We start from the raw sequence: 12814 nt of genomic DNA on the forward strand, positions 1-12814 counted from the left end.
ACATCCTATTGAACATGCGGGTCCTGAGGCCAGTTCAGGGTTCCGATTCAAAGGATGGGGAAAATACCCTACCCCTCGATGGAAAAAGCTCCGGTCACCTTGTGAGAAGTAAGGATAGAGAAGTAAGGGTAACTGTGGCTGTTTTTGCAATGCACCATACAGGCTGGGCATTATAAAGATAAGGGTCCACCCAGGTTAGATCACTTCAATATTTAATAGAATTTATGTCTGATGTAACCAGGAGCTTCTAAGTTGGGATGGAAATTTTTGATGGTGCCAATTCCCTCTGCCACGCCTTCTTTCTCCATTTCTTTGACATCTTCCTGGCCACAACATCCACGCAGCAGCAGTGGGTGATGTTCCCATGCCCATCTCCTGGGAGGTGAGAATGGAGTCAATTTTCTCCTACCTGAGGGTGTTTGGAAGGCCGAACTCGAGCAAGTGAGAAACAAACTCCAAGGATGCTCCTCAGGTCCATGGCGTGTGTGCCAAGACTTTGTTCTCCAGGATGTCTGCTTTGCTCACAGCTAGATCTGGGTTGTGGGCCCACTCCCAAGTCCACCCTGCAGCCTGATTTGGGGTAGGGGTAGCAAGAGAGTTCAGGGAAGGTCCTGGGACCTCTTCCTCCTAGAAGCTTCCTGGGATGGGGGTTGGGGACATCCCTCTATGCTGTCACCTTGTTTTAGTGCCTCCTAACACTTACTACTATGGGAACATGTCACTGATTTATGTATACACTTACGCCTGTCTCACTCTATAAGAACGCCCTCTGATACTGAGTGACAAAAGGGTACACCCGGCCAAATGCCAGAGGGTGAGCTTCATGGGCTGGAGCTGGTTGGGATGATGGGAGAGGGCTTCGGAAGCGATCCTACAGCAGCTACTGGCCGACAAAAGGATCCTATGGCCTCCCTAGCACCGGAGTTTTTGTCTGCCACACCGGGGCCGGCTCAGGAAGAACTGCTTGAAGTTTTTCCCGTAGGTGGGCAGGCTCTCTTTGAAGCAGTACGCAGATCGCTTGTCACACTCGCAGGCCCCCAGCCCACAGAGGCAGCCGACACCAGAACCCAGGGCACATTCACCTGCAGAGAGACAGAGGGTCACTGGGAGCTCCCAGCTCACTCCCAGGGTTTGGTTGAAGATTTGGGAGAACAGAGAGCTCGCTGTAAGGGGTCAGGGGTTGAAAACAGAAAAGGAAGGTCACTTGGAGTCCTTTTCCTTCGTCTCCAAGGCCTGATCACAGCTGGACACGTCACAAGTAGTGGTATAAGGGCAGCCTAGAAGAACACGGGAGAAGTCGGGAGTGTGGGCTGTGTGGAGCGGGCGCCCTAAGTTAGTGCACCTGGGTGGTGTGCGGGCGCGTGGGAGCCATATCCTCAGCTCATATCACATTTCCAACCACTTGCTTGGCTTCTCACGTGGATGCCTCAGTCGTCAACAGCTTAAGATGTCTGAAAGGAAGTTCATGATGCAATCGCTCCCTCCGCCGACCAAGCCTGTCCTTCCTCCACCCTCTTGGCTCAGTGGATGGCACAACCTCTTACCCGAGCCAGAAAACCAGCAGCTAGCCTTGATCCCGCCCCTCTGTGACTTTTCACACCCAGTCCACCGGCAAGTCCCATTGATTTTTCCCTGTTTAAAATATTCCATGCCCTGCCCTCTTCTCTCCATCTTCTCAGCCACCACCCCAATCCCTGTCCTCACCAGCTCTTCCTCCCTAATGGAACAACGTAAACAGGGGTCTTCTTCCTATGTAACTGGATTAGGATCACCCACCCGCTAAAGCTCTGCTGTTGGTTCCCACTCTTTGGGGAAGGTACCCTGAACACTTGCCACAGACTCCAAAGCAGGCTTGCCACGGTCTGGCCCTCGCCGGCCTCTCCATCCTCGCTGGCCGTCACTCTGCCACCTTCGCTCTTGTCCAGCATGCCAGCCTCTTTAGGTCACATGCCTTGCTCTGTCCTGTCCCAGGGCCTTTGTACTTTCTGCCCTCTTTGCCTAAAACAGTTCTTTCTAGGATGTTCAAGTGGGTAGATCCATCCCACCTTTTGAGCCTTTGTCAAATTTGCCCCTGTCAAAGATCCCCTCCCTGACCGCCCGACCCGAGGCTCTCTCCAGCCACTCTTACGCCCCTGTTTGTTTCATTTGCTGTACATTCATAACTGGTACTTCTCCTTTATTTACCTGCTTGTGTCTGTCTCTTCTCAGCTGAGTATAAGCTCTGTGAGGCTGTGACTTCGTCTGTCTGTCCATCACAGTATCCCCAGCATGCAGAATAAATGCCGGCACATAGTAGGGGCTCAATAAACAGCCGCTGAATAAATGAAAGAAGACTCCAAAGGCCTTTGGGATGAAGCATCTGCCCTTTGGCCAAATCACCACTAGATGGGCATCTTTTGTTTAGTAGTCAGAGCTGCAGGGCTGTGTGTGTGTGTGTGTGTGTGTGTGTGTGTGTGTGTGTGTATGAGTATGAGAGAGAGGGAAGGGGGGGAAAGAGGAGTCTAAGGCAGAGCTCCCTCTTTTTAGCTAACTCCACCCAGTTCCACTCTCTTTTGAGGGTTGGGGCGAGAAAGGGAGGCAGCCCAACCCCCTGGTTTGTTGAGTTTGGGCGAATTAGCTTCCATATCCTAATTTACAAAATGGTGATAAAAAATAATAGTGTCAAAACAAGTAACTGTCTACTTCATCGGGTTGTGAGGATTTCTGTGTGTTGACAGATGGAGTGGCTGGGAGCACCGGGCCCCTGGAGAGTGCCACACGCATGCCCATTATTAGGATGATGGCGTGCCCTTAGCGTCACATGGAGGACGAAGAAGACTCCTCTTAAGTGGGAGCAAGCGGGGGCTGTAGTCGGTTGCCTCGCTCCCTCTCCGAGGTCCACAGTTCCTGCAGGAGATGTCCTCCCCCATCTGCCTGACGTTGTGAGTTCCTGAGAACTGCGGACGCCCACTCTACGCCTCTTCATTCACCCTCATGACAGACCGTGCCGGGGATGTCCCCACCTCTGGTTCTCAGCTCCTGCCACCTGGATCGCCTTTGCCCTCACACGCCCCTTCCCCATCTCTGAAAATCCTTCAAGATCCAACAAGCCCCCAGCAGTCCCAGGAACTCCCTCAAGAGCCCTGGTTCATGTCCACGTCCAGGTCTGTCACCTCAGCTGTACCCAGCGCATCCCTTGCTTCCGTCCCTGGGCAGCTGCTGTGTTCTGCAGGGGTCCACTCGGTCTATGGCTGGTCCTCCCAGGGGAGCAGGGCTACTTGGGCACAGGGCCCAACCCCATTCAACCTCACTCTCCCCCAGGAAGGGCCTGGTGCCACACACTGCCACCCACCCAGGCGCTGTCTCTCTAGAAACCTGGGGCGGGACACTTTGTCTCCCCGCCTCAGCCCCCTCCTCTCCCCTTCCCCTCTTCTTCTTTTCCAACTCTCCTTTCTTCCATCTCAGTTCCGCAAACATCCCCTTCCTTTCTCTCACGCCCTTCTCCCCTTCTTGCTTTGTCTTCCAACCCTTTCCAACGCGTGGAGTATGATTCTCTCCCGACATTTGGTTCTGCTTCTAAAGGCTTGCCCAGTCCCTGGGCCGTCTGGAAGTGACCTTGAGTGGTCTGCAACTGCGGACTTTCCGTTGTGGGGGCATCAGGCCTGTCGTGGCCTGGAGCGAGACAGCCCTCGGCCAAGAAAGGCCATCTTTGGAAGCCGTCTTTTCACAACAAGCCTCAATCCAGATCCTGCATCTTCCAATGTACAGGTGGAGAAACTGAGGCATGAAAAAGAAACTGACAGCTTTAGGGTATTCTTTCTCATTCTGTGGAAATACACTTCCACTGACAAGACAAAGCAAGGTCTGCACAGGTGCCTCGGGCTAACCCGGATGCCTGCCAGGCCTCTAACTGCCTCTGAGCCGGTGTTCACATCCTCTCCCCAGGTGCCGTTGTTCGGCCTCAGGGTATTAAATGCCACCTGCGCACCGGCAACTCTCCTGTTCCCACACCAGCCCAGGCATCTCCCTTGAGCTCTAGACTCCAATATGCTCGTGTCCACTCGACTTCCCTCTTGGCATCCGACACGCATCTCAGACCCCGTGTGGCTCCCAACAAGCTCTTGCTGTGTCTTCACAGTCTGCTCTTCCCCATCGGCTCAAACCAGAGGGTGACACTGCCTTCCTGTCCACGGAGACTCAGGCGGAGAGCCTCGGGTTCAGCCTCTCTTCCCTCCCCACCCCGCAGCAAATGCGGCAGCAGGTCCTGTCACTTTACCTCCAAAACACGCCAGGTACCTGACACGGCTCCCCACCTGCACGCCATCACGCTCATCCAAACTGTGGTGACTTCTCCCCACTCCTGGCTCCCCTTTTTCTTTCTTGCTCCCCGACTTCTCTGCAGTGGCCATAGTGATCTCTCTAAAGCAAACTTAGTGCAGATCACTCCCTGCTTCAAAGGATCCAACAGCTTCTCCTGCAATTAAAGCAGAAAGTGAGCTCCTTACCCCGTCCCCCCAGCCCTGAGGAGCTCGTCTCTGTCCAAGGTCCACCCTCATTTCCCCTCCTTCCTGCCTCCTCTGCTCCCAGCACACTGGCCCAATGCCACCCCCTAACGAGGGCTTCCTCAGCCACCTAAAGTAGCCATTCTTCCCTCCATCTGCCTTTGTCATTCTTTACATTGCTGCCCTGTTTTAAATGCTTCATAGCACTTGTCACTACCTGAATGTACCTTTACTTCTGAATACTTTATGATCTGTCTCCCTCCTTAAACACAAGCTCCTTCCGGGCAGGGAGTCTGTCCTTTCTTTGCAGATCTCCAGCCCTAAGCACGCAGTAAACACGCCATCGCTGCCTGCTGCTGCCTCGCTCTCTGGACTTACGCCACCTGTGAGGCAGCAAAAGAAGCCCCGTCCCAGGAACCAGGAAGCCAGGCTCTGGGTCCAGGCCTGCTTCTTTCCAAGCCTGTTCCTTAGCTTTCAAATGAGCATAAGGACACCTGCATAGACTATTTAATGTTTTGTCATTTATTCACTCATCAAACAAACAGGTATTGAGTTCCTTTCATGCGCCTGGCCTTTGACTAGAATCTGGGGGTACAGGTCTGCGTGAGCAGACCCCACACGGCATAGCTCCGGGACATCCTTCTTCTCCGTGGGCTCTGAGAAGGCATGCCTTCCCACAAGACAGACTTGTTCCCTGCTCCCCCAGAACCCACATCCTACTGGGGGGAAAAGTCAATGCAAAAGTAAACAGGATGATTTCAGGTGGAGACCAACACTAGGAGAGAAACTGGCGGTGTGACAGCGAGGGTAAGTGTTGTGAGAAATAAATTCAGTAGCGAAGGAGGAAGATCTTTGCAAACAACAAATTCCAGCGGTTACCATGTTCACCTTTCCCCCTCGGGCAGAGGAAGAAGTCACTGTTGGCTGCAACCCGGTCTCTGCCTCCCACGGCCAGGTCCCTCCCCGCACAACATATGCAGGCATGTGTGGGTGGAGGGGGCTGTCACCACTGGCTGATCTTACAGTCCCTTGCAAATGCCAAGTACTTATGTAAGCCCACTCAGAGCAGAGATAACAGCCTCGCTGATCGCTGCAGGGCAGCCTTCCTCACCGGGCAAATTGGCCTCAGGGCCTGGGTTACAGGCCTGTCTCTGCACTCAGCTTCTAGTGACATTTAGAGACCTGGACAAGCCAAGTTGTTTTTCTCCTTTCCCTCCCCTGCTCACCAACTGCATCCCAGAGCAGCCACTGGTTGCTAGGCAACCTGTGACTGGGCTTGGGTGCAGGATTTCAGAACCCAAGGCTGGGGAGGCGATTAACCCGTGCAGGGCAGCTCTCTGAACTGCAGTGTGACTGGGGAGGGGGAGCTTTTCTTCTATATGGGGGTTCATGACCTGAACTCAAGGAGGAACAAGTGCCAAGGAGATGCTTCAAAGAAATCTCTCAATAACAAGAAGGAAAATCCCAGTGCTTTCACACGAAGGGGAAAAGAAAACTTAGATGAGAAAAGCAAGCTCAACTTCTAAAAAGAAGGGCATTACCTAAGCACTTGCTATGGGCCAGAGCCTTTCATTGGGTTACTTTAGTTAGTCCTTATAGCAACCTCATAAAGTGCGTACTATTACTTCCGTTTTGCAGATGAGGAACCTAAAGCCCAGGTGGTTTGCAATTGTCCAGCTAGAAGGCGTGAAGCCGGGATTAGAACCCAGTTCTGCCCAATTCCAAAGCATGGCTCTCTCTGGGCCCTAGAGCTAGGACAGAAGGATCTGGGGCTCTGCAGAGGAGCAAACTCTATCCGCCTTTCTCTGCCCCAGGACCGGGGTTGAGCATCCTAATGAGTGTGCTGCACACATTAACATCTGCACTGGTGTGAGTCCTCCAACCAAGTGCGCCCTGTCGCCCTCCGGACAGCCCCCTGCCACTGCGGAGGGCGGCGTGAGGCCGGAGCACCAGCTCTGGGGTCAGAGGGCCTGGGTCCCAAGCCCAGGTTTTCTTTCCCTGGCCCTGTGACCTTGGCCAACTCACTTAACCTCCCTGAGCCTCAGGGTCCTCCTCGATAATGGGGACAATACGCTCAAATGCCTACCTCAAAGGCTTGTCATGGGGGTTCCAGGTGCCGGCACAGGTGCTGGCAGAGACGCTCATTACCCACAGCTGTTATTATTGCACCTATTTTATGGATGAAGAGACAGAGGCCCAGATGACTCGGCCAGACAGCGTGTCCCAGAGCACTGGAAAGGCTCAAGACACGTGTGTTTTTTCATCTCGTCAGTTACTTGGAACAAGCCTTTCCCCTCTCTGGGCCTCAGTCTCCCTGCTGCTACTATGAAGGGTTAGTCTAGATGGCCACTAAGGGTGTCTTCGGCTTAGAAAATACCAAGGGAGCAGGGCCCGAGGCTGCCTTGCTTGGTGCCCCGGGTCCCTGGCACAGCGCTGGCCCTGGGGGCAGGGAAACATGGCGGCGGAGGAGCAGGCCGAGCTGAAGCTGGCCCCCCCGAGGCAGGGGCCGAGCCCCCAGCCCACTGCGTCTCAGGTCTCACTGCTGGGACCGGGGCAGGGGGGTACTGCACAGTCTTCTTGGTCCATCTTGGTGCGTCCTGAGCGAGAACCCAGGGTGAGGACGCAGCAGGGACCTGGGGTCTGAGCGCTGAGCTCCTCCTATAATGGGGGCGACACAGGCAAGGGAAGCAGTGGTTTCCTGACCTCAGGAGGAGACAAGAATTTGAAGACACACTCACAGCTGTGAATAAACACACATGGGGACAAAAGGGGTCCTGCTATTCCGCAGGCTGAGGAGGAGGAGAGTCCCATGCTCTCAGGGGAGGTCCGACCACCGGCTCCGCTGGAGTGAGCAGCAGGCACCAGGAGCCTGTGGTCTGGGGACCCTCAAGGGGGCTGGTCTTTAGGCTGAACTTGCCCTACCCACACCCACACCCCAGCAGCCCCAGAACACCTCCCGGGACATCGGGGCCCCTCCCCGCGTGCCGGACACTCAGTATTTGCCTGCCCTTGTTCTTTGTCCTCTTCCTCGAATGGCCTCGATGACATGTGAGTTCCCTCCCCATCCCCGCCTATTTACTTTTGTGTCCCCCTGGCCCCTGTCACAGTGCTTGGCATGCAGTCACCCTTAACAAATATTTGTTCAACTGAAAGACAGCCGAGCTGCTTCGTTAACATGTGGCAGACAGAAAGTGGAAAGTTCTCAGCAGCAACAGTTGCCAAGCGAAGCTGCAAATCCAACATAATCTCAAGTCAACAACTATTTACTGAGCACGTACTGCATGCACTGGCTCCGTGCTCCCAGAGGGTGCTGGGTGCAGCTGTGAGTCAGAGCCACCAGAAAGAGATGCAGCAAAGGCCTCCCAGGAAGCTCTGGTTCTCGGAATTGTTGTTTACCGTCTCAGAGCACTTGGAAAAATCTCATTCCTTAAATGTTTTCTGGGTCCATGAGGAGGCAGATATGAAGGGAAGCCTCAGGTTCAAACACATGTCCCCACAGAGAGCTTACTCACAGGCCATGGTGCTGTTGACGATGTGGAACTGGTAGCCGTTCAGCAGGGGCTGGCAGCCGAGCTGCTTCAGCTTCTCGTAGCAGCAATCGTGGGCCAGGCAGCACCTGGGGGCCAGACCAGAGGGGGAGAGGGGCTGTGCCGTGGGCAGGCCCCGGGAGCCAGCTGGCGGACCTTGGGGGAAAGGACTCACCTGCCTCGTCCCCTGGACAAGACGGCGCAGGAAGTAGGGAGGCAAATGAATGACAACACTAAAAATAATACTAATAACCACTCCCATTTAGTGCACCCTGTCCAGTACTTATCTCATTAGCTCCTCGCAGTAACCCTGTAGAGTGTGACCACTGTCCCCATTTCATAGGGGAGGAAACGAGACTCGGATGTCAATTTCCTGAAAGCACCCAGCCAGAAAACGACAGACTCGGGACTTCACTTTAGGTCTCTGTACTTACTCATTCACTTAATGATTTTTTTTACTGAGCACCTACTATATGCCAAGGACTGTGACAGTCTCTGAGGAGACGGTTGTCAGCAAAAACACAAAATGCTTCAGTTCTTGCTCTCGTGGTGCTCAGAGTGACGGGGTGGGGGCAGTGGTGGGAAGGGAAAACATTCGAGGGAAGGAAAAGGCCTGGCAATGGCTTCGGCTCACTTCTTCAGCCAGTGTAAAAGGAACGCAGAAACCTGGCAGTGGATTCAAAGATGCGCAAAAGAAAAGGCCTCGGGCTGATGCCCTGGGCCAGATGCTTCAGTCCTCCCCTCCCCTGCCCTCGTCTGCAAGCAGGCTCTTGGCCATCTGTCATCTTTGGCTAATAGTGTTAAATTTCTCATCTGCCTTTGAACGTGAACAGGGGAGGCACAGAGCATCAAAGGGCGTTGACTTTAAAACAGGCAAATTCTTGTTCAAATCCTGACTCCGCTGCCTAGTTGCTGCATGTCTTTGGGCTTTACCACATGGGTTTCACGGGTCCTCACTGTTGTCGCCTGTAGAGCAGGGATGGTGACACTGCCCCGGCCATTTGTGGCGAGGATTAAATTATGTCCCATGTGCAAATGGCCAATCCCAGTGCCCAGCACACAAGGGGCGTTTCGTAAGTGTCAGGTCCTGTTCAGGGCTCTGGGAACATCCAACTGGAACATTCCACGTCTCAGGAGCCCAACCCAGGGTAATCAAGCTCTAGGAATGACCCTTCAGGCCCCGCTGGGGGTGGGGGGCGTATTTATCCTGGCTAGGTTCAAAGTGGCAAGGAATATTTTGTTTCTTACTTCCAATGAAATGACTCGCACACTCTCCAGTTTCCTGCCTCCCAGACCCTCGCCAGATTGTACCAAACTCCGTTTTTCTAGGAACTCACACTCCCTGACCCCCATCCTTGGAGTAGGCCTGGCAGCCAGACTTGTGTCATGTGACCTCCCCCGGATGGATGACTTTCCCGGCAAGGGCCGCTCGGTTCCCTCTCCTGGAATACGGAATTGAGGCTGGGAGAGAGTGGGTCAGCTTTGCTCCGCTCATAATCCTAGCAGCTGGGGAGCTGAGAGAAGCCCACACTTGCCACGAGAATCCAGAATGTTTCTTGAGCTCTGAGCAGGACCAGCTACGTCATTTGCAAGGCCTGGTGCAAAATGAAAACATAAGAAGGTGCAGGGCCCCAGGGACGCTGGTCCCACGCAGCTGCACGGGCCACACGTTCAGAGAGTCAGCCCTGGTCTTGGGTTCCTCGAGGCCTCCCTCCAACTCTGATTTGGTTTTTTGCTCAGCTTCACCTGAATTGGTTTCTGTTCGTTGCAATGCAAGAGTCCTGATACCCTCGCTCTCTTCAAGCACAGATTTCAATGCAAAGTACATGACAGGAGGCCTTGGGGCCTCTGCACTCACCTGTCAGTGTCATCCACGGGGGTCCCTTTGCCCCCAAGCCCGCAGTAGCAGCCATATCCATAATATGAGAAGAACGCACTCCGCCCTGTGATGTGCTTGACCATCCTTTGAAACTGCCAGAAGCTGCTGTGGGTGAGGGCTGTCACTGCCAACGAGGAAATCAGGGAGGAGAAAAAACTCAATGAGAGCCGTGACACTCTGGTGTTCCTCGTACGGAGTGCCTTGCATTCAGGGTATCAGGAGCCGCTAAGCGTGGCGCATCAGCAGGCTGGGATCATTGGCCCCTTTAACGGGGAAGGAGATAGGATCAGATCTGCCACATCACACAGCTAGCTTCCTGCTGGTCCAGGATGAGAACCAGTTTCCATGATGTTCAGAACACTACTGCCAACTACAATCTTTCCCCAAAGTAAAAACCCACCGCCCTGGGCAGAAACTCCCTCAGGTCTGATATTCAGCATGAACGGGGAAGGTGCAAAGCCAGAAATGCCCGGCCCCGCAAATATCATAGGGCTGACAATCTCACAGAAGAAACAAAATACTTAGGAGGCAGAAAAGGTAACCTTGATCCATTTTTTTAATGGCAAATACACATGGATCCAGCAATTTTTACTTCTAAAGAATGCTTACAAGAGTGGCGGAAAGTGTGTGTGTGTGTGTGTGTGTGTGTGTGTGTGTGTGTGTGTGTTTGCTGCAGTATATGATATGAAAAAATTGGAAACTACCCACTTATCTACTGACGAGAGATTGTAACTAAGTGATGTCTTGAAAACATACTACTTTTAATAGCAATATCCCAAGGCAATGGGATTGAGGAGGTAGGTGGAAAGAAAAAAGGGCAACATTAATTTTATATACATTTATGTGGTTTGATATTTTTTTTTTTTTACAATGAGCACGTATTACTTTTCCATTAAAATGTGTTCAATATGTGTGTGTAAAGTCCTGGAGAACATATACCTAAATCTTATAAATGGTTATACCTGGGTGAAGGAGGAGGCTTGGCGTCTGGGAAGGATGACAAGGGGCTTTATTCTGTTACTCTGTGCCCACTCATTTCACTTTTTAATTACAAGCATATGTTAATTTTGCCATAAAAATAAAATAAAAACATGAACTTGAAGAACAACAGAGACCAAGGGTTAGGGGAAATTTTCCCAGGAGCTTTCCCATCATATAATGTGTTTTTGGATGTCTTATCTCAAAGTGCTAAAGAGGGGGGCGGAGCCTGGGGGTGGTCCCTGCCGCCCAAGGGCCCCTAGAGAGAGGGTGGGATCTTCTGGGCACCCCATGGGGGTGGGGGTCGTGGCAGAAGTGGCACCTCCCGCATATGGGTCCTCTACACCATGATCTTGAAAACTGTAAATTCCACCACTAAGAGAAAATGAGAACCTCATTTTTGACATTTTGACTTAGGGACCAGAAAGTTACTGCTCCACAGGTGAAACAGGCAGAAGAATGGATTTAGAGACATCTCTACTCAACTAATTGAAGAGTCAGAGTTTCCAGCAGAACTAATACTTTTCCCCATTATGTTCTTTTCATTTTGCAGAGGTATGCAATCTGATCTACTGGTAACGATGACTTATAATTACCAATTATTCCATACGTCACCATAAGAATGCCTTTCTTTTATTTTTTAAAATATTTTATTTACTTATTTTTAGGGAGGGGAAGGGAAGGAGAAAAAGAGGAAGAGAAATATCAATGTGTGGTTGCCTCTCTAGCGCCCCCTACTGGAGACCTGGCCTGCAACCCAGGCATGTGCCCTGACTGGGAATCGAACCAGCGACCCTCTGGTTCGCAGGCCAGCATTCAATCCACTGAATCACACAAGCTAGGGCAAGAATGTTTTTCTGATGGAAAAGAATTGTTTCTAAATTAGCTAGATCTACGTCCAAGGTTGTACTCTGGAATCCACATGGCTTGACATAAAGGCAACAAGTATCCAAAGGAAGGACCCCTAAAGGGGATGCGTGGGATAAGACAGAGTCAAACGCCCTCTTTCTTAGCAAATGGTCGCAACCTTTGATTTTCCAGAAGTTTCGGGAGCTCCCATCACTGGAATCAACCCATTTTGCAGAAGAGACCGAAGCAGGAGGACGATGGTGGGAGCCTGTTCCACTCCTGGTTCTCTTTTGAGTGACACCCGATTTCCCCCTCCCCTGAAGCCTACCCTCAGGAGGGACCACCCCAAAGACACAGACACACAGGCTGGAGGACAGTGCCTGGAAGTCTCCCGGCTGCTCACTACTTACAGCAGGAGACGAGGACCACGAGAACGCCGAGGACCCTCATTCCCGAGGGGCCCGGGGATCCGAGGCACCGCGGTCACAGCTTCCTCTGGTCCCCAGGGGTCTGTCAGTTGAACTCCTGTTTGGGGAGGAAATGACCAAAATGAGGGCCCAGCTGCAGCGCAGACCTTGGAAAGCCCTCAGTGGAGAGCTCAGAGCAGAGAGATCTTTTTCAAACCCAATTATCTCTAAATATGATACTCTTTCTGGTATTTAGACCTAAATATAAAGATAAGAAGGCTTCAGTTGTTTGAAAAGTGCAAGTGTTGAGGGTTTTTGTTTTTTTTTTAATTTCTGTCTTTGGCAACACTATCCCTTCATTTTATTTTTTTCTTTTGAGGAGTCAGTATTCCGTCTGTTCCCAAGTTCAAAGGCATATAGGAGGTCCGCGATGGAAATCCAGCGCAGGAAAGTTGAGCCCCATTTGTATGGTACCTACCATGCACCCCATCCTGTGTTTTCCTTCCTTAATGCCCAGATATCTTATTCATCAACCTAGCCCCTAGGCTTCTTCTCCTTAAAGTGAGACTAAAAATGCCTATCAATCATTTCCCACATTTATTAAATTAAGCTGGGTGCTGTCTTCTTTAAAGGCCTCATGGGTATTACATTATTCAATCCTCAGAAAAATGTGAGAGGGTTTATCATTACTTT

At 52.0% G+C, this 12814-nt stretch overlaps 1 protein-coding gene across 1 annotated transcript; it reads right to left on the bottom strand.

The window, feature by feature from the left end:
- Positions 1-380: 380 nt before the first annotated feature.
- On the bottom strand, positions 381-12164 carry PLA2G2C (phospholipase A2 group IIC). Its single transcript, XM_054571437.1, has 4 exons — positions 12125-12164; positions 9867-10005; positions 7994-8097; positions 381-1082 (listed from the first exon to the last, which is right to left on the bottom strand). The coding sequence occupies exons 1-4, from the start codon at positions 12162-12164 to the stop codon at positions 913-915; spliced, it is 453 nt and encodes a 150-aa protein (XP_054427412.1). The 3' UTR covers positions 381-912.
- Positions 12165-12814: the final 650 nt, after the last annotated feature.

This window comes from Pteronotus mesoamericanus, unplaced genomic scaffold (genome assembly GCF_021234165.1).
Source record: "Pteronotus mesoamericanus isolate MK-2021 breed Mesoamerican mustached bat unplaced genomic scaffold, CSHL_Meso_final contig_221, whole genome shotgun sequence".
Taxonomy (NCBI): domain Eukaryota; kingdom Metazoa; phylum Chordata; class Mammalia; order Chiroptera; family Mormoopidae; genus Pteronotus; species Pteronotus mesoamericanus.

Bases quoted from the DNA above. Each gene is read 5' to 3' on its own strand.
- PLA2G2C (XM_054571437.1), bottom strand. From the start codon at position 12,164: ATGAGGGTCCTCGGCGTTCTCGTGGTCCTCGTCTCCTGCT. The intron at 8,098-9,866 runs GTGAGTGCAGAG...TCTGGCCCCCAG, and splicing joins CCCGTGGATGACACTGACAG to GTGCTGCCTGGCCCACGATT. The intron at 1,083-7,993 runs GTGAGTAAGCTC...GTCTCTCTGCAG, and splicing joins CGTCAACAGCACCATGGCCT to GTGAATGTGCCCTGGGTTCT.